The sequence below is a fragment of the Pelophylax lessonae genome, assembly GCF_965119305.1.
Source record: "Pelophylax lessonae genome assembly, chromosome: 7".
Lineage (NCBI taxonomy): Eukaryota > Metazoa > Chordata > Amphibia > Anura > Ranidae > Pelophylax > Pelophylax lessonae.
In genome coordinates this window covers 200359290-200387041 of record NC_138774.1, presented here as the reverse complement: position 1 = coordinate 200387041, position 27752 = coordinate 200359290, and the positions used below count along the sequence as shown (strand labels likewise).

Below are 27752 nucleotides of genomic sequence, written 5' to 3'. Positions count from 1 at the left end.
AACATTACTTGTTATAATTCAATAACCAGAGGCTAATATAGTCATTATTACCCCAAACGGTCTAAAAAACACGAGATTGCTAGCTCAGTTAGTTTGAGATTGACCAATATGACTTCCATCTAGGAATTCTCCTTAACTCAATTTAGGTGGCTTTAAAAAAAAAACCCCAAAGACTACTTTCTGCAGGAAGGAAAAAAATGGCTCTCATGCCAGCCTTGGGCAGACTGCAATCAAAACCTTATCACAGCTGGCCCCTTGTGGGGTATTAAGAGAATAAACAAGTTTAACATGATCTGATCCAACCACAGGTTACAGTTGACTTTTTGGCCTTTCTGTCCTGGAACAGAGCACCATATTATGTACAAAAAATATCATGAATTTATATCAAAATACAAAATAAAGTGTTTTCTTTCACATAAATAGTTGAGGGTAGGGCTGGTGAAAAGAGGGATTTTGAGTCCTATAGATCCACATGGGTGTAGGCTGCACCCTCATAGCTCTTGGGATTGAACAAAGTCCGGATTGTCATAGCAGCAAGTCTCAAGGGATGGAGAGTCCTTCAGGGAAAGAGGTTCTTTTGATTTTTCTTCCCCTTCTCTGTGCTGAGAGCACTTCTTACAACAGCATCCACACATGGAGAAGAAAAGATTGTCCCAGGGTGCCAATGAGTGTAGCCACATAGGTAGGAAATCCCAGTTCTTCAGGAAAGATGGTAAACATTTTGGCAACCTCTTCTGAAGAATGTTGATGATTATAACTGCAGCAATGACCACCAGAATTGGACCACCGACAGCGGCTAGCACAATCCATCCGGCCATAGACAGGCCAAAAACAGCCAGGGGTAGGATAAGGAAGCTCAAGAGGAGGTAAAGAACTGCAAACCAGCGGTATTTTGCTGTAATATCTCCAAATTTTTTGGCTATATGGATCGGTATACGAAGGTATGGGATAACATACCAGAGGATAATGCCAGTGAGATTGAAGAAAAGGTGAATGAATGCCACCTAGAATAAAGAAGAAGAGGGTTAAGTAAATATGGAGATAATAAGAGTAGAAACAACTATTATTTATTACAAAACTGCATAATTCCTTTCATCGATGTTATCTGTCTTGTAGGCTAATATCTGCTCAGTGTTCAGTACTTGGAAGGTTTATTGGGGACATTTGAGATATCCAGGTCATTATCTCCTGTGCTAAAGTTCACACAGGCATCTTTGGAACTACAAGTTGTAACATACTTTGGTTGGTAGCCAGAAAGTTGACAATTTCATTGAAATTGGATAATTTCTTTGAGATTTTCTAGAGAATGACTACCAAAGAATTTTAGGTTTTGAATTGCTCATGGGATAATTAAAATGTGAGGAGTTAGGAGAATTATGATTTAAGATGCATTCATACTTCGGCGTTTTGAATCACGGACAGATTTTACGCGATTCTGCCCGTGATTTCAAATCGGTGAGGTGTGAATGACAAATCACAGAACGCATATTTGAGATGCCATTAATTTGAATGGCACCTAAAATCGCAGGGCGGTTGTGCCTAAAATTGCGCTGTAATCGCAGCAAAACACATTGCATGAAGTTTGTCACCCAAAAAAAGTTCAGGAGCTACTTTTGGGCGACTTGCTTCACACACGATGCGGGTTGCCTCAATTGCAGTGCGATTTATTGCGCGACAATCTCGGCAGAACCGCACTGTGATTTTAGGTGCTGTTCAAATGAATGCCATCTCAAATGTGCGTTCTGTGATTTTTTTTTCACACCTGGCCGCTTTGAAATCGTGGGAAGAAACACGGCGAATTAAAATTCTGAGGTGTGAATTCAGCCTCAATGAGGTCTTCAAAAACATTATTATTTTTTGCTTTCCCAAAAGCTTAAGGTGGTAATTAAGGCAAAATCCCTAATATACATAGTTACATAGCTGGTACGGTTGAAAAAAACCACCAGTCCATTCATTTCAGCCTATGTGGGTGTGAATGTGTGTGTTTATGTCAATACCATTTCCTATACCCCTGTATATTGCGTTCACTAATATGCCCATCTAAGAGTGTTTTTTTTTTTTAACTATCGACAACTCTGGCTAACACCACTAATTGTAGAAGGGAGTTCTACATCCTTACCGCTATGACCGTAAAGAACCCCCTATGGGTTGAATGAAGAGAAAAAAAAACGAATCTCAGCCAGTGATAGTCAGCCAGCAGATTTCCAGATGCCATGAACATTCAGTCCCAGCATGGTCTGAGAGGTCTTTTTTTGACCATATACTCTTAATGTCTAGATTGCCATGCTGGGACATGTTATTCCAAAACAACTTAAGATTTTCTGGTTGTAGTGACCACTGAAATCTTAACTTTATCTGTAAAATGTAAAAAGATTTTTTTTTTGGAATTTAGTGACACTGTGGGGTTGATTTACAAAAAGCCAAATAGACTGAGCACATTGCAAGTGCAGTTGCGCTCTAAAAAGTGCAGGTACTCCAGAGCTTATTACATGAGGTGAAGTCTGCTGACTTCCATGATCCAATCATGTAAAAGCAAAATGCTGTTTTTTTTATTTGCCTTGCATGTGATTGGGTATTCTTTGCAAAGTAAAGCTTCGTATCATTTACTAAGCTTTCCATTTTGCCTTTAGTAAATCAACCCCTAATATTGCATTATTTTGACCATAAAATCATATTTAATATGACTCTTCACCAGGGGTGTATCTGTCATGAGGCAAACAAAGCGTATGCTTTGGATGGCATTTTTCAGGGGGCGTCATCACCCCCAGGCGACCCCGCTATAGCAGAATGACAGCTACAGCACGGTTGTCCACGTCTGGGAGGGCATCTATTCAAAACAACACACCCGACGCGATCTGTGATCTCTGTGTCTTTCAGACACAGCTGATCACAGATCAGGGTAAAGAGCCAATCACAGCGGCTCTTTACCACGTGATCCGCTGTGTTTAATCACAGCTGATCACGATCTAAACACGCTCGGATATCAGAATTTCTTTCCTCAAGCTGTCACAGAGTGAGGAGAGGAAGAAGCCAATAACCGGCAAGTGTAAAAGGGGACGCTGATCATCAGTGTCCTAATTATCAGTGCAGCCCCAACAGTGCCCATCAGTGTTGCCCATTAGTGGCAATCAGTCCTGCCCTTTAGTGTCAATCAGTGCTGCCCATCAGTGCTGCTTATCGGTGCCACCTACCAGTGCCCATCACTGCTGCCAATCGGTGACTCCTCATCAGTGTCCATCAGTGCTGCCTATTAGTGGCCATCAGTGCTGCCTATCAGTGGCCATCAGTGCTGCCAATTGGTGCCTCTTCACCAGTCCCTATCAGTGCTGCCTATCAGTGCCCATCAATGCTGCCAATCGGTGCCTCCTCATCAGTGCCACCTATCAGTGCTGCGAATCAGTTTCTCCCCATCAGTGCCGCCTAATAGTTCTGCCAATCAGTGCCCATCAGTGCTGCCTATCAGTGCCCATCAGGGCTGCCAATCGGTGCCTCCTTATCAGTGCCCATCAGGGCTGCCTATTAGTGCCCATCAGTGCTGCCTATCAGTGCCCATCAGTGCCCATCAGTGCCGCATATCAGTGCAGCTTCATCAGTGCCTCCTTATCAGTGGCCACCAGTGCCACCTTGCCTAGGGCAGCACAAAACCAAAATACACCACTGCTCTTCACATACATGCTTTGTTCCTCCATATTTTACTATGGTGTTCAATATAGCAAAAAGGGGAAGACCTCTATACCAATGCAATTATTCTGCAGCCCCCCCCCCCCCACAGTCCACACTGGTTCCTCCCTTCGAACTCCACCAATTACACTATACATTAGTTATGTGGAAGTCAAAAGAAGGAGAGCTGCAGGGGAACCAATATTCTGGCTGACTAATAGACTTGCCTTATGAGAAAGAGTAGTTAAGCACAACCTTTGTGTGGCACTATAAAACAGTAAGGAGAATTGGAAAATATGGCTGCCCCCATGTACATATATCGTTTCAAATCATACAAAGTTTTTAAAACATTCACAATCATTGATAAGATGAAATACCCCAAACTGGTCTTAACCTGATTAAAACAAAAGCAAAAAAAAAACATTGAATCGCCTTTAATTTCTACAAGTACTTTCTTGGTATATATATATATATATATATATATATATATATATATATATATATATACTGTATATACACACACACACAGTATATAAAATGTTGGCAGCCTTTTAAATTCCTCAAAACAAGCAAGGAATTACAAGACATCATACCTGCACTGATTCACTTAGGGAAGACGCGGGGCTGGCTAAGGCTGCTAACACAGCTGTAGTGGTGGTACCAATATTGGATCCAAGGAACAGAGGATAGGCTCTTTTCATGCTGATGACGCCAACGCCTGCAAAAATTAGACATTTATTAATTAAAAAATTTCCTAGACAATTGTACCTATCAAAAGCAAGTTTAGCATATAAAAAGAATCAATATTTGGTGGTGACACAGTTAAGGGGCAAGTAACATTATCATGATGGTGGTAAGTTTACATGTCCACTATGGCCTGTATATATATATATATATATATATATATATATATATATACACACGCACACATATACAGGACTCCTAGGTTGGGTCCTTAACCTCCCTGGCGGTATGATTCTTTCGGACTTTAGGTGCTGAAAGCGGTACAATTATTTTGCATGTAATTCTTAAGAATGAGCAGCCCAAACCAACTATTTACATATGTTTTTTTTTTACTGTGCGTTCTTCTTTATAACATCTCAGATATGATGAAGTTTGAAACACAAAATCATAAATTATAATATAATAAAAAACTATAAAAAAGTTAAAGTATGTATGTATACATATATATATATATATATATATATATATATATACATATACATATATACATATATATATATATATACATACACACATACACACACACACACACACACACACACACATACACACATACATACATACATATATATATACATATATATATATATATATATATATATATACATAAAAAGTACAGTAAAACTGCAGGAAAGGGCACTGGGGGGCAAACTAATGTGATTTTTTGTTTATTTTGCATTGTATCAGTGTGTTTTGTGTGTTTTACATTTGAATTTGCCGCCGGTTCCACCCCCCTGCGAACGTCACGTCGCAGGAGACGGAAGGCGGGGCACGGAGAGGATCGGGAGGAAGATCCACCGCTAGACACCACCGGGATACATCGCTGGATCCCGGTGACAAGGTAAGTAACCCCGCTTTCAGGATCCAGCAATGCTTCTGGCGGTACCCCGAGTGTGGCTCGGGGTTACCGTTTTTGGCTCTGAAATTTAACCCTGAGCCACGCTCGGGAATACCGCTAAGAAGGTTAATGAGAAATATGTGTCTTCATTTTTAGGGTTGTTGTCCCAGTTTTTAATTTGGAAAGCAGAGGGACTGGCAGGAACACCAGGGATTTCACACAAAGGTAGCATTACAAAGAGAACAGGATACTTTATTATGCAAGAACACGGTACAGTGGACACATTTCAGGACTATGAAATGTTGGGTTAACATATTCTTTAAGTCTTGGAATTCGAAGGCTGAAGAGATCTTAAGTGAGAAAGAGCCTCCAGCCCTCACTACGAGTATATTGGCCCTGAAAGGGGTTAACCACCTGTGGGAAAGGGCTGAAAAGCGCAGGAATCAGACAGCAGGTGTCCATGACCATGAGGTGTTGAGGAAAACCACATGCTTGTCACTCTGGCGTCCCTGGAAACCCGGATCCTTTACAAGGAGCTGGGGCAAAGAGTGAGTGAGATCTCTCTGAATTGGTGGCAGAAGAAAATAATCATTAGACAGCCTCATACACCTGCATTGCTGCTGTGTTGCCATTGTGATAGTGCACCCAGTGAACACTGTCACATTGCTGAAGATTGAAATCCAGGAACAGGTGTAAGTAATCTTTTTTTAAAATTTCATGTATGTATTTTTCCTCCAGAAGACCACCAGGGATGATTATTGGAAATGCTTCATATTAGGGCGCTGTGTTACAATGTAGGGGGGCTCCAGGCCGCTACTGCCCATCCAAGCAGGATCCTCGCTTATTAATTCTAGAAAGCGGAACGGTGGGCCCATTGTTGGGAACTGGCCCTTCTTTTTCAAGACCTCTGCAATTCACCCTGGCATACTGTCAATCAACTTCTGAGCCACATGCTGACTGATGGCAGCCCATTCTTGCATAATCAATGCTTGGAGCTTGTCAGAATTTGTGGGTTTTTTTGTTTACCCACCTCTTGAGGATCGACCACAAGTTCTCAATGGGATTAGGGTCTGGGGAGTTTCCTGGCCATGGACCCAAAATTTTCAATGTTTTGTTCCCCAAGCCACTTAGTCATCACTTTTGCCTTATGGCAAGATGCTCCATCATGCTGGAAAAGGTATTGTTCCTCACCAAACTGTTCTAGGATGGTTGGGAGAAGTTGCTCTCGGAGGATGTTTTTGTGCTATTTTTTATTCATGGCTGTGTTCTTAGGTAAAATTGTGAGTGAGCCCACTACCTTGGCTTGACAAGGTTTTTTCCTGGATGCCCCAAACAATCGTAAAGGGGATTAATCAGAGAAAATGACTTTATCCCAATCCTCAGCAGTCCAATCCCTGTACCTTACAGCCTGTCCCTGATTTTTCCAGGAGAGAAGTAGCTTTTTTGCTGTCCTTGACGCGAGGCCATCCTCCTAAAGTATTCTCCTCACTGTGCAAGCAGATGTACTCACATCTGCCTGCTGTCATTCCTGAGCAAGCTCTGCACTGGTGGTGCCCCGATCCCGCAGGTGAATCAACTGTAGGAGATGGTCCTGGTGCTTGCTGGACATTCTTGGGCGCCCTAAAGTCTTCTTCACAGAAGCAGTGGAAATGTTTTTATGGGATTAAGTTAGATTTCAAGACAAAGATAGACTTTGCAATTAATTGCAATTCATCTGATCACTCTTCATATCATTCTGGAGTATATGCTAATTGCCATCATAAAAACTGAGGCAGCAGACTTTGTGAAAATGAATATTTGTGTCATTCTCAAAACTTTTGGCCACGGCTGTAGACTGCTCTATTTAGAGGGGGCTTTTTTTAAAATAGCGTGTGAGCTAGGTCCTTTATTTCCCTAAAGTACAGGTCTTTTTTTGTGTGTTTGTGTATGTATATTGTATGTATATTGTATGTAGAAAAGTATATACTTTATGTAATAAATTAATTGCATTCACACAGAGATAAAAAAAAAAATTATATCCAACAAATGTATAGTATATGACATGAAAATGTAAACCTATTTTTACCCAATTTTAGCTTTAGATATACTTTAGGCCAGGTCTTAATTTGCATTTACAATGATGGTGCCAACCCTTAGTGGCAGTACAGCATGCTTGGCACTTTTGGTAGAAGCAATTAAGTGGATACAGCAAAATTCTGTAAATTGCATTCCAGCATTTTAAAAGAATACTTGAACAAGTACAAAAGCTCGGAAGGAGAAAAGTCTGTTAATGAAATCCACTCACCCATCAGAGGTACGATAGCGGCAGTGAACACGGAACTACTCTGGACCACAAATGTCATTATAGCACCAATGAGGATTGCCAAATATCCAGTGAGCCAGCTGAATGGGAACGGGAAGTCTGTGTGCACATAATTCATAATTATATTTATGCCTAAATAAACACATGAACAGTATGCTGCATTATAAAAGTATTGGTATTTTAATTAGGCAATGCGATAGATTTAAGTGAGGTTTTGACGTAAATAATAAATATTGTGTTTCACATTATTTAGAAAACTATTTGTGGCACTACTTGTAGTAATTTCACCAGTTATGGTGGCAGCGCCCAAATACATGGGTGTTGCACATTGGGTATTACACCATAAATATGTATAACATTTTTTTTTTTTTTTTTTTTGTGCAATGCTTTTTATTTGCCTGTAGAGGTTTTACTTTAATTATGAAACAGATATTAGCACAATAAAATGGTAACATCTTAAAGTGGAAGTAAAGTCCACTTTTTAACTTGTACCTACAGGTAAGCCTATAATAAGGCTTACCTGAAGGTACAATGAATATCTTCTAAACCTGCACTGTTTAGGATATATGTTCACATGGGATGCAGCCAGTGATTTCACCAACGCATGCGCTCTAAAGGGAAGGCATACCCATGGCGTACCCTCAGAGCTCTGTGCCATGACGCCTACGAACCCTCAAGGAAGACCGGGTCAGGATGGAAGCAATGGGGAGCTGTGACATTGCTGCATTGGAGGGCTCAGCATGCAGGTAAGTCTTGTATAAAGTGCTAGTATATGGTGCATACTAGTACATTATGACCTAAACCTGCAGGGGGTGATACAAAGATATTGCAGTTAGTTATAACGAATTATAAAATTTAGTATATTTTTGAAAGCATATGCTAGCCATTCAGATTTAATTTGCCTTATTTTAGTACAAGCTAGAAACTGAAAGGAAGACTCTGATTGGTTGCTGTAGGAAGTGACAATGCCTTACCTAAATTTTTTGTCCCCAAGTATATGTTTGTAACAGAATATATGTAAATGTTCTGCGGTGAGTCAGCTTCTATCCATCACCTGCAGCCCCCCTGCCCAGTTCTGACTTAGATGAAAGTCTATTTACACTTACATTTTGAAAAAGCTCATTTTTTTTGTGATTTGTCATTTGTAATTATATTATATATTGTTCTATATTCTAATAATATTGAATCTTTACAGACAACAAAATTTAAAATCTATCTATCAGGAGTCTCCTGATATAAAGGGCCATTCGCTTCTTTTTGTTCCGATGCGTTGCATGCGCTAATGCATCTATATATATGGCCTTCTGCATTCAGGCAGCCAATGCCAATGTACCAGAAAAAACAGACACTTACCATTGTGTTTCCTTGGTGCTTGGGGTGCCATTGGAAATAAATGACACCAGATTGCATTAATACTTGTAGACACAACTTTTTTTTTTTAGTTTTAGTGGAGATGGATTAGAGCTCCTGTCAGAAGAGATTCAACCTCTCTATTTGTCATATTCACAATTATCACCGAAAGTGAGGGTGAAAGAAATTCTCAAATTTGGGGTTGTCATTAGGACAAGAATAGAGGGTAAATCTTCCAAAGGGGATGTTAGTTCTTGATTCCATCACCTTAGGTAAATATCCCCTCACTTCCTTTTTTGGCTTTTGGATAGGAAGTGAAGGGAAATCTCCCCAATGAGACAAAGATGTAAAAAAAAAAAAAAATGACAGGAGTTGTAACTCTCGAAAAAAAAAAAAAAAAAACGTTTTCCTTTTCACTCCACTTTAAACCAAACTCTGAAGTAGGTAGTCCAAGAGTTTGGCTTGAATATGTTTTTCAAATGTTTCCGAGAATATCAGATCTGATGTGCAGGATGTATGTACCATAAGGGCACTCGTTGGTGCCTTAACCTAACCCCACATTTATACATTTCTCTAAATTTGTTTCCCTCTTCTGACCACCTCTGGATATTGCTAGCTAAATTCAGTAACAGCACTGTAGGGTTCAGAGAATGTTGAGAGGGATCAGTAGTCTCCTTGGAAAACATTAAGCAATATTTCATTACATTGGTTTGGTGGCCTGAATATTTAATTATTACCTCTACATACTGTATAAAGCTGCCTCCAATAGCACATTCTAGCAATAGTTTTTAACTCTATTAATCACATGACACAATAGACTGAGCTTGTAGAAAAGGATAACATCAATTTGGTGGCAACATGGTGTCTACATATGGCCCCGCTGGTGCCAATGAAGGCTAATTATTTAAGCATAGTTGTGATTTAAACATTTTCACCTGCATTGATGATCTTCTTGATAACTTGAGCAATCTGACCCTTCAGGACAGAGTTAAGAATTTTGACGATGAGGATGAGGCACGTGCAAAGCACCAACAATGATGCGGTCAGGAGGATGAAACCCACTGCTATGTCCGGTAGATTGATGTGTGCAAAAATATGAATGCCTGGGTTGAGGAAAAGAGATTAATCACAGATATACACTAAGGTAGTACTAACCTGCTATACTGTAGGCCCTATTTACTCTCTTGATGACCATGTAGTACAAAGCCTAAATTTTCTAGGGTATTTGTGCAGAGCAGTCTCTAAACTTTTGGATATTTCTTCACACTACAAAACATTTGCTCCATTTCAAAGTAATATTTACATTTTCATAGAATGGTACCTCTAATGGTCAAAAACATTGATTTTGATTTTGGTGAAATAAGGCTTTGTTAAAGACCTCAATAACAAAGCTGTACTCTCATGTATATAGGGTTATCTTACAAAATGGCTTTCTTGCTGTTCATTGTTCACCTACAGTAAGGGCTACAAGACTGTGGAATTCTCTACCACAAATGGTAGTAACTGCGGGGAGTATGGCTACTTTTTAAAGACTCTTGGACATACATCTCAAGGATCATAACATTCAGGGGTATGAGAAATGATTACGGCCACACACACCTACACAGGTTGAACTGGATGAACTATTGTCTTTATTCAACCTCAACTACTATGTATGTAACTATGTATGTACTGTATGTAGCCTCAAGGGAAAACAATATTGAGGTAAGCTCGTAAAACATTTTCTGGACTTGCCTCATAAACTTTACCTTCTATTTTAAATACCATATTTTCCGGCGTATAAGAAGACTGGGCGTATAAGACGACCCCCCTAATTTTCAAGTTAAAACATAGGTTTTGGGTTATACTCGCCGTATAAGACTACCCCCCTTCTGAAGCAAGGCAACACCATTGAAAAACATCAGATTTCTCATAGATCTCCAAGGTACCCCAAGTAATGTAATACATGTCATCTCTCATATCTCCAAGGTACCCTAAGTATAAGTATTACCAGTAGATGTCATCTCAAGACGCTGGCCGTGCGGGAATCCTGTACCGGTATACCGTATGTCCCGTAGCTTCGGCTACATACAGTGTACCGCGCTGAGCCAATCACAGTGAGCAATTTATTCTATTTTTGAATGCAAAGCCTGCTCGAAATGGCAGAGTCAGAGAGGCGTGCTGATGTTACTCCGCCAATCCGAGCAGGCTTTGCATTCAATAATAGAATACATCGCTCTCCCTGATTGGCTCAGCACGGTACATTGTATGCTACCGAAGCTACAGTACATACGGTATACCAGTACAGGATTCCCACTCAACCAGCGTCTTGAGAGATTACATCTACCGGTAATATTTATACTTAAGTTACCTTGGAGATATTATACTCGGCGTATAAGACGACCCCCCATTTTTGGGGGATTTTTTTGAGGTTCAAAAGTAGTCTTATACGCCAGAAAATACAGTAAATATCCTGATTCCATCTATTAGTGATTTCACGTTAATGGTACATGTTATCAATACAAGCAATTCTGTACAGAAAGTCTTGCACATCATTGTTAGGCATCATGCACATACACGCTTAGCAGCTCCTATGTTTAGGCATAAAATCCCTAGTGCTTTTTTGTGCTAGGGGTGCCACACGTACTGTGTACAGTCACCAGTACAAGTGAATGGCTGTATGCAGCCATGCTAAAAAAAAAAAGGCTTCTGCATCAATGTTTACCCACGGATGCGTATACGGCACTTCCCTACAAAAAATTGATGGAAGTGGCATGGTTGTGTACAGCCATTCACTTGTTTTGGTGCCTGATTGCAGCATGTGCAGTTCCTTGGGTGTGAGTTAACGCTAGGGATTTTATGCTTCAGCACACAGGAGCTGCTAAGCATCCATGTGCATAATGCCTTATTCTTCACTGTCTATATAGTAAGGAAAATAATGATTTGATCCCCTGCAGATTTTGTAAGTTTTCCCACTTTCAAAGAATTAAGGGTCTAAAATTTTTATCATAGGTGTATTTAAATGATAGAGAAAGAATATAAACCTAAAATCTAGAAAAAAACACATAAAACAAATGTGATAAATTAAGTTGCAGTTCAGTGAGTAAAATAAGTATTTGATCCCCATGCAAAACATGATTTAGTAATTGGTGGAAAAACCCTTGTTGGCAAGCACAGAGGTAAGACGTTTCTTGTAGTTGGTTACCAGGATTGCACACATCTCAAAAGGTATTTTAGTCCACTCTTCTTTACAGATTTTTTCTAAATCTTTAAGGTTTCTTGGCTGTCACTTGGCAACTGAAAGTTACAGCTCCCTCCATACATTTTCTATAGGATTAAGGTCTAAAGACTAGGCCACTGCATGACTTTAATGTGCTTCTTCTTGAGCCACTCCTTTGTTGCCTTAGCGGTATGTTTTGGGTCCATGTCATGCTTGAAGACCCATCCATGACCCATCTTCAGTGTTCGGGCTGAGGGAAGAAGGTTCTCATCCAAGATTTTACAATACATTACCCCATCCATTGGCCCCTCAATGCGGCAAAGTTGGTCTGTACCTTTAGCAGAGAAATAGCCACAAAGCATAATGTTTCCACTTCTGTGCTTGACTGTAGGGATGGTGTGCTTAGGGTCATAGTCAGCATTTTTCTTCCTCCAAACACAGCGAGTCCCTCCTCAAGAAGGCACATAAACAGTCATGCCAATGAACATCTAAATGATTCAAGGAAGGATTGGGAGAAAGCTTTGTGGTCAGGTGAGACCAAAATTGAGTTCTTTGTTAATAATTTGACTCGCCGTGTTTGGAGGAAGAAAAATGCTGACTATGACCCTAAGAACACCATCCCTACAGTCAAACACGGAGGTGGAAACATTATGCTTTGGGGCTGTTTCTCTGCTATAGGTACAGGCCGACTTTGCTGCATTAATGGGCTAATGGATGGGGCCATAGATTGTAAAATTTTGGATGAGACCCTTTTTCCCTCAGCCAGAACACCGAAGATGGGTCGTAGATGGGTCTTTCAGCATGACAATGACCTAAAACACATCACCAAGGCAACAACGGGGTGGCTCAAAAAGAAGCACAGTAAGGTCATGGAGTGGCCTAGTCAGTCTTCAGACCCTAATCCTATAGAAATTTTATAGAGGGAACTGAAAATTTGAGTTGCCAAGAAACAGCTAAGAAACCTTAAGGATTTAGAGAAGACCTGAAAAGAAGAGTGGACCAAAATACCTCCTGAGATGTGTGCAAACCCGGTCACCAACTACAAGAAACGTCTTACCTCTGTGCTTGCCAACAAGGGTTTCTCCACCAAGTACTAAGTCATGTTTTGCTTGGGGATCAAATACCTATTTTACTCACTGAATTGCAACTTAATTTATAGCATTTGTTTTATGAGTTTTTACTGGATATTTAGTTGATATTCCGTCTCTATCATTTAAAATACACCTATGATCAAATAATTATTTTCCCCACTGTACAAGCTTGGGGCATTTTCTAGCAACCAGATGTCTCTAATCTCACACTTACATCTCTTTAGGTTTTCTTCTACTGTAGTGTTCATTTCTACGAAAGTTCCAGATGTGTTGGTGAAGCAGAAAAATGTGCTGCAGTCGGTCAGGTTATTAACTGGGAACTGCACAGTCATCTTGAAAATTTGAAATAAAGAAAAGAATTTGCTGAAGTGTTTTTTTTTTTCCCCAGGTCTACAGAAACATACTTTCCAACAATATCATTAAAGTGGTTGTAAATCTCAGACCTGAAATATGAACAAAACATATCCTTCTATAGTGTGTACTTGTCTCAATCCAGAGCAATAAGTGTAATTTCTGTCTGCTGCCTCATTCATCTGCTATCTGCATGAGTCACTGCTGACAAGTTTTCCTGACACCAAGAGAAAAAAGGTGACAGTGGAGGGAGCTCCAGCTGATTGAAAGCCCCGGCTCTCTTCCTGTGAGTTGTTTGGAGGGGTTTTTTCTCTTCCCTCCAATCAGCTCTCAGAGCTCTCCTCACTGAGCTTTGCAGGATGTGACTTCAGCTCTCCTCCCCCTTTTTTCTGACAGGTCAGACTTGGGATGGATGAAGAGAAGAGAAGACTGTAGGTAAATAGGTACAATTTATGTAGGAGGATTTATTTAATCTCTGTGTACCACATTGAGGCCAGTCACTTCAGTGGGTATATGTAAGGGTTTACAATCAGTTTAAAGATTAATATGTGTACAAGATCTATTAAACCCGCTTGGTCCTCCTCTGCAATATTTGATACAGTATCACCATAATGGGGATAGTGGACAGTTGGATAGCTTTTTAATAAAAAAAAAAAACAGTGGAATTTGACACTTACATTTTTCTTTTCGATTTCACACCATCTCTTGATCAGACTTTTATTTGCACTTTCAGGATCTCCAATAGCATTTCCAGTGATTACAGAGCTGTCCAACTAGAGGGCATCAATAGGAAGGTTGAATTCAGATAGTGTGATTTATATATGCTCACACACCAGAGATAGATAGATAGATAGATAGATAGATAGATAGATAGATAGATAGATAGATAGATAGATAGACAGATAGACAGATAGACAGATAGACAGATAGACAGATAGACAGATAGATAGATAGATAGATAGATAGATAGATAGATAGATAGATAGATAGATAGATAGATAGATAGATAGATAGATAGATAGATAGATAGATAGATAGATAGATAGATAGATAGATAGATAGAGAATCTCTCACCGTGATAATGAGATCGGTGAAGGGCCGGGTGATGACTTTTAGAATATCCGGGGCTTGGCCTCCAGCATGAATGTTGAAGCTTTTAATGATAGCTTCGGACAGGTATAAGAGGTAACCTGTTCCCAGCTCAATAGGAAGTAGTATAATCACTGTCAACCAGTTAAAAATTCCATGCACAGCTGAACCACCAAAGGCCCTACAACCAATGAATTGAAATTGTTACACAGATGCTACTCCAGTTATCCAACATTCTAACATTTTATACATCCAGCTTTGTACCCAAAAAGAAGAATATATCTATTAGCTCCCTATATAACTTTGTGTTTCACAGTGTAGTTGTAAAATCCCATCTTTCGCATCTTGTCAAGTTGTGCTCCATCAGGTGAAAATATTATCTACTGTGCTGATCTGCAAGTCTTGAACATATTAGAACCAGCCACAAAGATTTATTTAGTGTATCCAAAAAATGTAATGAATTTTACCTTCGAAACTCATTGCGATCTCCTGACTGTGCCAAGGACACTAATGTGCTGGTAACTGAGGTTCCAACGTTCACTCCCATAACGATGGGTATAGATGCTTTCACATTTAGTACTGCAGGAGAGAAGAAGACATGAATTTTGCACATAAAAGCTGTAACGGAACTGCGACCCCACAATGTGTTTGTGTGCTTCCGTCAGAATACGGCTTCCTTCAGTCTTGAACATAGATATCAGATATTCTAGCCGTCCCCATACAAAACTAGCCGAGAATAGCTTGTATAAGATCTTGAATATTTATTGAACAAACTCACACCGAATCATAGGCGTGCACACAGGGTGTGCTTAGTGTGCCTGGGCACACCCTAATCACCTAGGGCACATTAGCATTATCACTCTGTTTGGCAGTGAGGAGATGGAAAAGATATCCCTCTGACTTGCTCTGCCATAAGAGAAGTGCCTACACACTTCTATTTCATTGTGCCAGCAGGGAGAGTAATGTACCGGGGACATATACATGTAGGCACACACATGCATGTGTATTGAAACTTTGGGGTGCACACCCTAATGCAATAGGCTGCGCAAACCTATGCACCGAATATATACCACATCAGGTCAGGTGCCTGAATACATTATCCTATGCAGATGAAATTGTGTACAGAAATATAATTCACATATCTAAGGAACAACAAACACAAACAGTATTCTACTTTCCCACTAACAACTAATAGATGACAGTGATTTAATTAACTTGAGCTAATTACCTAGCACTTAAACCAGCCTAGGGGGAGTACATGGAATCCACATCTAAACAATGCTTTTATTATTTAGGCGTTACAGATTTCATGGCAATGGTCTACAACAGGCTATAGGTCTCACTGTGTAAAGTGGGATTAAACCTTCATATATTTCCTGAGCAATATTGTTTATAGATACTACTGTCCCATTTGAAGCAATCCAAACCATATTATCAGTGTCCATTATTTTCTTAGTAACCCTGTGCCCCTAATAGACACAGGGTGATTTACACAAAAGAGGGGCCTAGGGAGCTGAGAGAGGGATTTCTGAACCTCTCTAAAGTAAGCTGGGTTCCACGGGCCCCCGAAACCAAAGTCACTCCCGCCACATCGCTCCCCTTTCGGAAGTAGACTAACACAGGAGGAGACCACAGACAGGTTGACTTCAAAGTTACTAAGACGAAGAAGGAGATTTATCCCTGGGTAAAGACACACCACTATATAATTGTATATAATGTTTTCCATACCATACGGTTGATTAGACTGGGGAGCCAAGCAACTAGGCAGTGATATTCAAACAACAAAAGCAAAGAGAGTTGCAAAGATAAGGCTCAACACTGGTTTGTGAAAAAATATTGAAAATGAAAACACTTTATTGAGGATAGAACACATAAAAAGCCAAACACATTTGGATGCCTGGTATATTAGAATAGCCTGTGAAATCTCTCCCACAATAGACCTCGTCCATACTTAATTAAAACACACTATGAACTCTAGTAACCACTCCGCCCCCCACCCAGGCCACACCCGGCCTCCCCCTTTTTAATTTCGTTAGAGGTAGACAAAGCCTTCACTGCCGTGTCAAGAGGTGCACCCCTCTGAGATTCAGAAGCTCCTAAGTGGGCTAATGATATAGACAGGGCCGCTGTCAAGGGGTCAAATGGCTTTGTGGCTTGAACCTGAAGGGATGACAGTCCAGTAGTAGTGGGCTTGTCAATTGCCAGCAGAGGGAGCAGCTAATGTAAGTCAGTCCAGCAGGTGAGCCAGGTCACTGATTGTGACCAAGAAGAAAATATCTCGATCAAGCTGTAGCAAATTGTGTGGTGTTATGGCCTTGTGTGGCCCATATCGTAGATCATGGATCTAAGGGATAAGCAGCATAAAGAGAACCCAGTGTAGAAGGTCATTAATTCACGATAATACAGTCAATAGTATTAGTGAGATGTAGCACCTTGCAAAGTCCAAACAGTATATAGTGGGTTCAAAACGAAAAAAAACAAGCTGTTAGGTTGGCTTTTAAATCTCGTGGATCTCACAGGGCTCATTCCACAGCTTAGTACACAAGCACAGGGTTCCACCCTTCATAATATGCTTGAGTTAATTTGGCTGGTTGCCCAAGTATTCATGAAATCACTTGCCAGTTGAAATGAGCAAACAGTCCAGTAACAACCTGGTTCAAAGTGCAAACTCTGGCATGGCTTTTCTAAATGAAAATGATGAATGTCTCTTACCAAGCCAATGAAGGGTAGACGGTTTTAGCTGTTTCCAAAAATTTGGATCGTGTGCCATCCATTTGGTGTTGAACTGTGCACAGAACTCTTGAAGGGTTCTCCTCAGGTAAGCTGCAAAGTGAGCTACAGGCTATTCGTGCTGGTCCTTAATAGTGGCCCCAACCGCACAAGCTATCGATCGTGGGTTCCGGGAGCAATACCCATACAACGGCCGGCTTCGGAGGAGTGGAGAGTTGGGCGTGTGACGTTGACGTTTCACGTGACCCAGCACGCTTCTTCAGGACGTGCGGAGTGGTTACTAGAGTTCATAGTGTGTTTTAATTAAGTATGGACAAGGTCTATTGTGGGAGAGATTTCACAGGCTATTCTAATAAACCAGGCATCCAAATGTGTCTGGTTTTTTATGTGTTCTATCCTCCATAAAGTGTTTTCATTTACAATATTTTTTTCACAAACCAGTGTTGAGCCTTATCTTTGCAACTCTCTTTGCTTTTGTTGTTTGAAAATGACTTTGAAGTTAGTCTATAGTTCCAGTCCCCCAATGCCCGTACCCACACAGTACCCCAAACAAATTGTCCCGAACAGAGCATTACTCTCCCAGCCAACCTCTGCCTCTCTTAGAACATAGCGCCGCTGGGGAGAAGCGTGGACTGGCCCTTCTCCCGGGAGTCCCCTCAGCCGCTGGAGAAAAGACAGGGTGGCACGGCTCACTTCGTCATGCTGTTGGGGATCTGGGCCGACTGACCAGCATCCCTGGGGTATACAGGTTGAGACTGTAGTCCCATCTACTTTCTCAGGAAAGCCATCCTTTTTTAGTTGAGGGCCGAGGCCAGCAGCTCTCTGCTCTGTTTCCAGCTCTTCTGCTGGGTTGGTGTCATCATTCTGGGATGCCATCTGCTGCTGGGAAGGGGAGTCGGCTGCTTCATCTTCCTTACCCTCATCTGGCTGTTGGGACAACCTTTCTCTGGTACCGTCTCCCAGGTGTACAGATCCTGGCTGGGGAGGGAAGACAGTTTCCTCCGCTCTGTCTGACTGTTGGAGAGGGAGGGCGACAACCTCCTCTCCCTTCTCCCCCTGGATCCTGATCTGCTGCTGGGGAGTGACCGCCATATTCTCACCCTGGGCCTCCAGAACTGCGGCAGGTGTGGGCCAGAGGTCTTGGACCCTCTGTCCAGTTGTCAGCGCTTCAGCTGGAGAAGTTTCTTGTAACTCCACAGATGCTGATGGCAGGAAATCCCATGTCCCTGTTAGTGGTGTAGCAGAAAGACCAGCTGCCTCTTCTCTCAGGGAGGCTGAACCTGCTGTTGGTGTTGGGCAGAGCTCAGTGATATTTGGCCCTGATGTCAGCTCTTCTGCTGGATGCTCACCAGGTTGTTTTTCTTCAGCAGAAAAGTCTACTAAATCCCCAGTTTCTGGAATCGTTGAAAGTCCAGGGCACAGGCTAGTGGCACTTGGGCCTAGGGCCAACACTTTGGTGGGTGATTTATCATCCATAACATCCTCTGATGAAAAATCAATTAAATCCCTGTTTTCTCTGATCTGTGGCTGGGGAATGAGAATGGCTTCCTCTTCTCCCGAGCCCTTGAACTGCAGCTGGGAAGATGAGCTGACTGCTCCATCTCCCGTACCTTTATCCAGCTGCTCGACAGACGCATTCCTCTATCCAAGCTCATCCTGTGCAGAAACAGGATCGTCACAGTTAGTCAACACTTGCTGCATCCGCCATAAGAGCTCCGCTTCCATAGCTGGGGGTGCAGGTGAGCAAAGCACACTGTTACTGTGCCACATTACCGACTCTTCAGCCCAGATTTCCAGACTGTCAGCTGGTACTTCTGGATATTCTCAGGCAAAGAGAGCCTAGCTCTGGCGTTGAGCAGAGTCTAGCACAGTGTTTCTCAACTCAGGTCCTCAGGGCACACTAACAGGCCAGATTTAAAGTATTACCTTGGGGAGATGCAGACTAGAATACTGCAATCACTCAGCAGCAAATATTATCACCTGTGATGTTTTTCAGTTATCTTGCAAACCTGGCCTGTTGGTGTGCCTTGAGGACTGGACTTGAGAAACACTGGTCTAGCAGCAGTCTGTAGGCGTTCTCCAGCTCCCATTCCTTAACGGCCAGAAACTCCAAAAACTTCCAGTGCCCAGAACACTTCCGAGATGTTCAGGATCTCTTCTCTGTAATCCATAATTTCCTCTAACTGCCACTCCAGATTGCTCCCAAAGTTAGGGTCCCCTTGCAGCTTCCCGTACAACAGCCCCAGGCCGCGATAGCCAAAGCCTTCCATTGGGCTGTCATCTGCTATTCAAGAGCATGCTTTGGATACATGCCACCGGAGGGCTCTATAGCTCTCTTCCAAATGCATCTCTGCCCAGACCAGCCTGCTTAACTCTGTTTGCTCCTTGTGCGATTTATCTTCCAAAAACAGCACCCGCAATCCATACTGTGACCAGTACCTTTCCTGGATGGAGGGGAGGGTTTTTCCCTGGTGTCGCTGCTCACGGGCTAGCGTTTCCTTCCAGAGTTCCAAGTGGATTGAATCATACCATCCTAGCAGGACCTACTTTGACACTGGTTCTCTGTGCTGTATCCGCATCTCTCGCAACTTCCTTCTGAATTCCTCTTCTATGGGGCTTGTATCTGTACCTCTCCTCTTCTGCTATCCAGACCTTGGATCCCAGTGGTGGTTTGGATGTCCCAGACTGCAGGAAGCATCCCACCGCTTGCCACCAATGTAATGGAACCGCGACCCCACAATGTGCTTGTGTGCTTCCGTCAGAATACTGCTTCCTTCAGTTTTGAACAAAGATATCAGGTATTCTAGCCTCCCCCATACAAAACTAGCCGAAAATAGCTTGTATAAGATCTGGAAAATTTAATGAACAAACTCACACCGAATATATACCACATCAGGTCAGGTGCCTGATTATATTATCCTATGCAGATGAAATTGTGTACAGAAATATAATTAACATATCTAAGGAACAACCAACACAAACAGTATTCTACTTTCCCACTAATAACTAATAGATGACAGTGATTTATTTAACTTGAGCTAATTATTTAGCACTTAAACCAGCCTAGGTGGAGTACATGGAATCCACATCTAAACAATGCTTAGATTATTTAGGAGTTACAGACTTCATGGCAACAATCTACAACAGGCTATAGATCTCACAGTGTAAAGTGGGATTAAACCGTCATATATTTCTTGAGAGATATTGTTTATAAATATTACTGTCCAATTTGAAGCAATCCAAACCATATTCTCAGTGTCCATTATTTTCCTGGTCACCCTGTGCCCCTAATAGACACAGGGTGACTTACACATAAGAGGGGCCTATGGAGTCTAGAGAGCCTAGAGAGGGATTTCTCAACCTCTCTAAGGTAAGCTGGGTTCCACAGGCCCCCCAATCAAACTGACTTCCGTCACAGAAGCAACATACCATAATAATTGTGAAACCAAACAACACCATCTGTTATGAAAAAAAAATATGTGAGCTGCCACGGCAAAATGCGACCTATCCTTACTTTATTATCTATGACTATTGATCTTGTACTATGGCTTATTGACCTACTAAAAATGACTACTGACCCTAAAAGTAAGCTCAGAATGGGGGCTTTAATGTTTTAAATTTATCAGTTTCCCTGTAAACTGTTTAAAGAAAGGATGGCCTTCAGATATGTATTCATGATCTCACCATTGCAGGATCTTTTTTTGACTGGCTTTTCTTTGAGAGCAGTCATCTATGAATATCTTCAGGCATCATCTAATGTTAAGGGTACCTTCCCTAAAAATATTCTTTAGTATTTTATGGACTAAACCCAAACTTTTATTTCTCTCCCTAGCCTCTAGTCAAACTTCCTATTTCGGCTGGAGGACTACCTTGTTCTTATATTCCAATCCTCTAGAAGGCTGATAATACAGAAAACCTTCAAGAGTGCCTCTGTGTTACTCAGTCTCTAGTAGAGTTTTCAGATTCACATACATAGAATTTAGTAGTACAGGAGGTCTGTGTTCTCATTGAGGAAACTTCACTGCATTTTCTGTTCCTAAAGACACCACTACAAGTGGAAATCCCCCCCCCCAAAATGCCCCCGATTTGGGGAAATCACACCTTTGTCAGTTATCACCTGAACATTTATCCAAATGGGAACACTTGGGACTCCCTCCAACTTTTTCTCACTGTAACAACATACCCCAGTACAAACGGTGAGATTTGATCTTCAAAACAGGGACACAGACATCAGTAAAACCCGGACAGTCCTCACCACCAAAAAGTTTTGGTTTGAATTATACTTTCACTTGGAATAGTGGCAAAGGTACTGACACTTAAAGTATACAGTATCTCACAAAAGTGAGTACAACCCTCACATTTTTGTAAATATTTCATGTGACAACACTGAAGAAATGACACTTTGCTACAATGTAAAGTAGTGAGTGTACAGCTTGTATAACAGTGTAAATTTACTGTCCCCTCAAAATAACTCAACACACAGCCATTAATGTCTAAACTGCTGGCAACAAAAGTGAGTAAACCTCTAAATTAAAATGTCCAAATTGGGCCCAAGGTGTCAATATTTTGTGTGGCCACCATTATTTTCCAGCACTGCCTTAACCCTATTGGGCATGCAGTTCACCAAAACTTCCCAGTTTGCCACTGGAGTGCTCTTCCACTCCTCCATGATGACATCACTGAGCTGGTGGATGCTAGAGACCTTGCACTCCTCCACCTTCTGTTTGAGGATGCCCCACAGATGCTCAATAGGGTTTAAGTCTGGAGACATGCTTGGCCAGTCCATCTCTTTTACCCTCAGCTTCTTTAGCTTAGGCAGTTGTCGTCTTGGAGGTGTGTTTGGGGTCGCTATCATGTTAGAATACTGCCCTGCGGCCCAGTCTCCAAAGGGAGGGGATCATGCTCTGCTTCAGTATGTCACAGTACATGTTGGCATTCATGGTTCCCTTAATGAACTGTAGCTCCCCAGTGCCTGCAGCACTCATGCAGCCCCAGACCATGACACTCCCATCATCATGCTTGACTGTAGGCAAGATACACTTGTCTTTGAACTCCTCATCTGGTTGCTGCCACACACACTTGACACTATCTGATAAGTTTATCTTGATCTCATCAGACCACAGAACATGGCTCCAGTTATCCATGTCCTTAGTCTGCTTGTCTTCAGCAAACTGTTTGCAGGCTTTCTTGTGCATCATCTTTAGAAGAGGCTTCCTTCTGGGAGGACAGCCATGCAGACCAATTTTATGCAGTGTGCAGCGTATGGTCTGAGAACTGACAGGCTGACCCCCCACCCTTTCAACCTCTGCAGCAATGCAGGCAGTACTCATATGTCTATTTCCCAAAGACAATTTTTGGATATGACGTGCACTTAATTCCTTTGGTCGACCATGGCGAGGTCTGTTTTGAGTGGAACCTGTCCTGTTAAACCGATGTATGGTCTTGGCCACCATGCTGCAGCTCAGGGTCTTGGCAATCTTCTTATAGCCTAGGCCATCTTTATGTAGAGCAACAATTCTTTTTTTTAGATCCTCAGATCCTCAGAGAGTTCTATGCCATGAAGTGCTATGTTGAACTTCCAGTGACCAGTATGAGAGAGTAAGAGCGATAACACCAAATTTAACACACCAGCTCCCCATTCCCATCTGGGACCTTGTAAGACTAACCAGTCACATGACACGGGGGAGGGAAAATGGCTAATTGGGCCCAATTTGGACATTTTAACTTAGGGGTGTACTCCCTTTTGTTTCCACATTAATGGCTGTGTGTGTTGAGTTATTTTGAGGGGACAGCAAATTTACACTCACTACAATACATTGTAGCAAAGTGTAATTTCTTCAGTGTTGTCACATAAACATATATAATAAAATATTTACAAAAATGTGAGGGTGTACTCACTTTTGTGAGATACTGTAACTAAACGCAAAACTTTTTTCCGTTTGGATAGAGTGGAAAGGGATTGGAACCCCTGTCAGTTTTGATTGCTGTCTGTCTGTGCCCCTATTAAGGAGATTCACCCTCTCGATTTGTCTTGTTTACAGTTATCATTGAAAATGAAAGTAAAAGAAAACCCCACATTTTGGGTTGTCCCCAGAAAAGTAATAGAGGGGGAAATCTTCCAATGGTAAATCTTATAAATGCTATAGCTGCTTCTTTTTCTAGTCCTTTTTTGCCCTGGGTTTTGGTTATGTAATCTGTATCAATACTTACTTCCAGAGGACACCATGCTGACAATAATGGAAGATGAAGTACTTGAGCTTTGCACCAGAACTGTAACCAGGACACCAATGACCAGACCAGCAATTGGATTGGCTAGAATGTCATTGTCACTGAAAATATCACCGGTGAGTTTACCTGCAAAAAAGCATAAAGTGGATAAAAGTTCAATATTTGGAGGTTGAGGCACTCTGTTGATACTGTATATGATGATGATGCAAGACTGAACTGACAGCTCATCCCTAGATAGGATATAGTGCACACTAAACGATTCACAGGACCATAAGATGTGAGTATTAACCACTTGCCGTCTGCTCACTCGAACACTACTGCGGCAAAGTGGTCCGTTATCGTCTGGCGACGTAGGCCTACGTCGCCAGACACTCCCCTTTCTCGGCGGGGCGCGCGCGCCGCCGGAGGCTCGCTCCCGCTGTATTCAGTCACAGCGGGAGTCGGGCCAGGGGAGGAGCAGTGGCGATCACTGCTGCTCTTCCCCGATCGTCGGGGAATCGAGCGGGCGGATCTCCTAAGTGACAGGCAGGGTCAAATTGCAGGGTTCAGCATAGCTGAACCCTGGATCTGTCCTTGTGTCACTCAGTCACCTCCCCCAACACATGTTAGTAAGCACCAGGCATACATTAACCCCTCCCTCTCCAATAAAATTAACCCCTTCCCTGCCAGTGTCATTTTTACAGTAACAGTGCATATATATATATAGCACTGATTACTGCAGTAATGTCACTGGTACCCCCAAAAGTGTCAAAAATGTCAGTCAGGGGTCCGATCTGTCCGCCACAATGTCGCAGTCCCACAAAAAAAATTGCAGATCGCCGCCATTACTTGTTAAAAAAAAAAACACCAAAAATGACAGAAATCTTTCCCTTAGTTAGTAAACGCAATAACTTTTGCGCAAACCAATCAAAATACGCTTATTGTGATTTTTTTCACCAAACATAGGTAGCAGAAAACAAATTGGCCAAAAATTTTTAAAAATTTAGATTTTTACATTTTTTTGGGGGGGGATTTCATATAAAAAAATGTGAAAAATATTGTTGTTTTTTCAAAATTTACGCTCTTTTTTTGTTTATAGCGCAAAAAGATAAAATCACACCAAAAGAAAGCTCTGTTTGTGGGAAAAAAAGGACGTAAATTTCGTTTGGGTATGGCTTCGCACGACCGCGCAATTGTCAGTTAAAGTCGCACAGTGCCGAATCGCAAAAAGTGGCCCAGACGTAAGACAGCAAAATCCTCTAGTGGTAAAGTGGTTAAAGTATAAAACAAAGCAAATGGAGTTGCTTTTTGAAATCTTCAGCGGCCTAATATCACTAGCACCTCAACATATTTGTTTACATTTCAACTTTTTGGAAAAACTTTTTTTTAAAATTGCACTAGTTCTCTCACTACTATTTTTCAAGTTCATACTCTTTAGAAAAATACTTTTTATTTTGACTGGTTTACTTACTTCCAACTAGCTGGAAAGCGGAACTCAGAACATCCAAGGAGCAGATGAACAAATAGAGGAACCCTAAAAGTAGGAAACCTTTGACCAGCCCCATCACAACTCTTTTCACTCTGTCTTTATTGTTCATCTCTGCAGAGAAGATAAAAGAAATATTATATCACTCATTTAGTATTTTAAGTATTTCTAAAGCCCAATCTTTTTTTTGGTTTGAGGGTGAAAGGGGTAGAACCCCTCTCAGGGCTTTAATGTTGCTCTGCTGTGAAGATTCACTCTCTTTATTTGTCCTAATCATCATTGCTCTAGGAAAAAAGTGAAGGGAACTTTAGAATTTTACAGTTTTTAGTGGAACAGAAGGTAAGAGGAAATCTTTCCACCAAAACTCCTGTTCCAATGGCAATGATCCAATAGAGGATGTTCACTTTGGAGGGATTTCCTCTCAATATCTGTTGTGTTTCTGGGACAGGAGGTGATGGGAAATCTGCACAAATTAATCACAAAAAAAGAACATGCACACAAACACTTGACAAGGGTTTTATTAATGTCCTTCTCTATCCAAAATTAAAAAAAGGTTTTGGATTTGTATACTTAATGTTAACTAAATAAACTTTAAATAACCTAATTCAGAACCCACCTTTCCAGGAGGGACCAGATGGCTGAAGTTCAGGCAAGGCCCAGGGATCAATTTCTTCATTTGCCTCTTCATGGGGCAGATCGATAGAGGATGTGTATGAAGAATCTATAGTAAAACATCAGAATTCTACACGATTACATCCTCCAACATTTAGAGGTTTTAGGGCTTGCTGTTCAAAATATCTGAATGAAAATGGTTGCATCCAGATTTTCTCTTTTTTTAAGAACACTCATTCTAGTATCTAGCACTGGATCTATGCTAGAACTGTTGGGCAGAGTGATCAACTGCCTAACAGTATCTATATAGTTTCAGCTGTGACCTTACTAAAAGGTGGCTGAGTGATGCAGCCTAGGGACATATGTTAGGGTAATTATTCACAGATAATAGCACTTAGGCAGTATTGGTCCGCCCTGGCCACCATCAATGGGGGGGTTGGGAGAGGAATAGTTACTCATTGGCACCCGGGCATGTTTTCTTCCCCCTATGCTGAAGCTTCTTTTCCTCCCACTGACTTCTAAGGCTGGTGCAGTCTTTCTCCCTCAAACTCTACTCACACCAACACTCAAGCATTTTATCTTTGCACTGACTATCAATGCCATGTCATTTTCCCCTCCTGTTAACCACCTTTTCTCCTCCTATTGACCACCAGGACATTCTTTCTCCACTTGACCACCAATGTTGGGGCATTTTTACTTGCCACTTATCAGCAATGAGAGGTTCACTATTTTATATACTCTAATCCCTGCACTCTATACACTATGCTGTATGTTAGATTCTCCTTACTACTGCACTAAATATTCTATGTTATCATTTACATGGTCCTAAAAGCTGTACTGTAGATGCTAAGTTGTACTTTGCATACACCTGAACATATGAATTCTATTTGCTGTGCATTATGTAGTCTCTAACATTCAGTTCAATAATTTGTGTTGTACATTACAAAATCTGGACCATGGTACCCTATATGCTATGTATTACATACTCCTGACCCAAGCACTATATGAGGTTTGTTGTATATTAAATAGGCCTGACTCCTCCACTATATATGCTGCGTTATATGTTATAAAGTTCTGACCACTGTATTGTATATGGTATTTTGTATATTACCTACTCTGAAGCACTCCACAAGCTATGTTGTACATTACATACTGCTAACAGCCACAGTCTATATGCCATTTTGTACATTACAGACAGTACTGCTTATTTTATGTTATATACTGCATACATTGTTATATACTGCAACATATGAAAGTGAATAAGTTAATTAAAAAAATAATATTATTCCTCTGTCGTGAGTTTTTTTTTGTGCCTGTGAGATGCTCACTTGTGGCATAGTAATTAGGGAAACTTTTGTAGATACAAGTAGTGCCGCATATGCAGTGTATACTGTGAGTACTTTCCCTTCACAGCATGCTGCACACTAGGCATGAAGGCATCCTGCTTTCTCAAGTTCCAAAATAAAAAGGTATGAGAGAGCACTAAAGTAAATTACCCTTCTGTACTTATGAGCCATAAATTTGCATCTAACTCATTCGGGCACTTACATGCCCTGAACCCTGCTCTGTGTGGGCTCACTTGTTGGAAAAATCCCAAGGGACATCTTGGGGGTCAACCACGAATTTTGCACCTGTACAGGGAAGTGAGCAAAAGGCCTGCAAGGGCCTTGAGTTGACATTTTAAAGATGAAGATTCCTGGATCAGGAGCACCGAAGTAAGTGTCATATTCCAATACATGATCTTGAGATTTAGATTTCTTGCCTTAATCTTTAAAAATGATTTATGGCTGAGAGTATATAAATGTTAGTGATTTAGTATTGTTCAGCCTTACCTGTTGGAATCTCATCTAATGGAATCTTTACCGGTGTGTCATTGAGGCCCAGTTTAATGTCAGAGAGGGGAACCTGTGGGTTGTTGCTGGTGAATGGCATGTTGGAGGCAATGTTCTCAGATGTTTTCTTATTGTTCTGGTGTTACACTGGAGGGAAGATAAAAATTACCTATTAATATGGAAATATCTTATGTAGTAAATACACAGCTCCCAACTGTCCTTCAGTTCGATGGACTAACAAAGTGCCTCTGCCCCTCTTTC

The 27752-nt window shown here is 41.3% G+C and overlaps 1 protein-coding gene across 1 annotated transcript; it reads right to left on the bottom strand.

The window, feature by feature from the left end:
* LOC309559737 (sodium-dependent phosphate transport protein 2C-like) lies at window positions 1-27626 on the bottom strand. Its single transcript, XM_082263164.1, has 12 exons — window positions 27492-27626; window positions 25664-25768; window positions 25033-25161; window positions 23565-23708; window positions 15092-15203; window positions 14610-14805; window positions 14213-14308; window positions 13399-13516; window positions 9830-9997; window positions 7527-7643; window positions 4254-4378; window positions 1-1004 (listed from the first exon to the last, which is right to left on the bottom strand). Exons 1-12 carry the CDS (start codon window positions 27589-27591, stop codon window positions 492-494), a joined length of 1923 nt encoding a protein of 640 aa, XP_082119290.1. The 5' UTR covers window positions 27592-27626; the 3' UTR covers window positions 1-491.
* Window positions 27627-27752: the final 126 nt, after the last annotated feature.

Bases quoted from the DNA above. Each gene is read 5' to 3' on its own strand.
- LOC309559737 (XM_082263164.1), bottom strand. From the start codon at position 27,591: ATGCCATTCACCAGCAACAACCCACAGGTTCCCCTCTCTGACATTAAA. The intron at 25,769-27,491 runs GTAAGGCTGAAC...GTTTTACTATAG, and splicing joins ATTAGATGAGATTCCAACAG to ATTCTTCATACACATCCTCT. The intron at 9,998-13,398 runs GTAAGTGTGAGA...TCCTCAACCCAG, and splicing joins AGAAGAAAACCTAAAGAGAT to GCATTCATATTTTTGCACAC.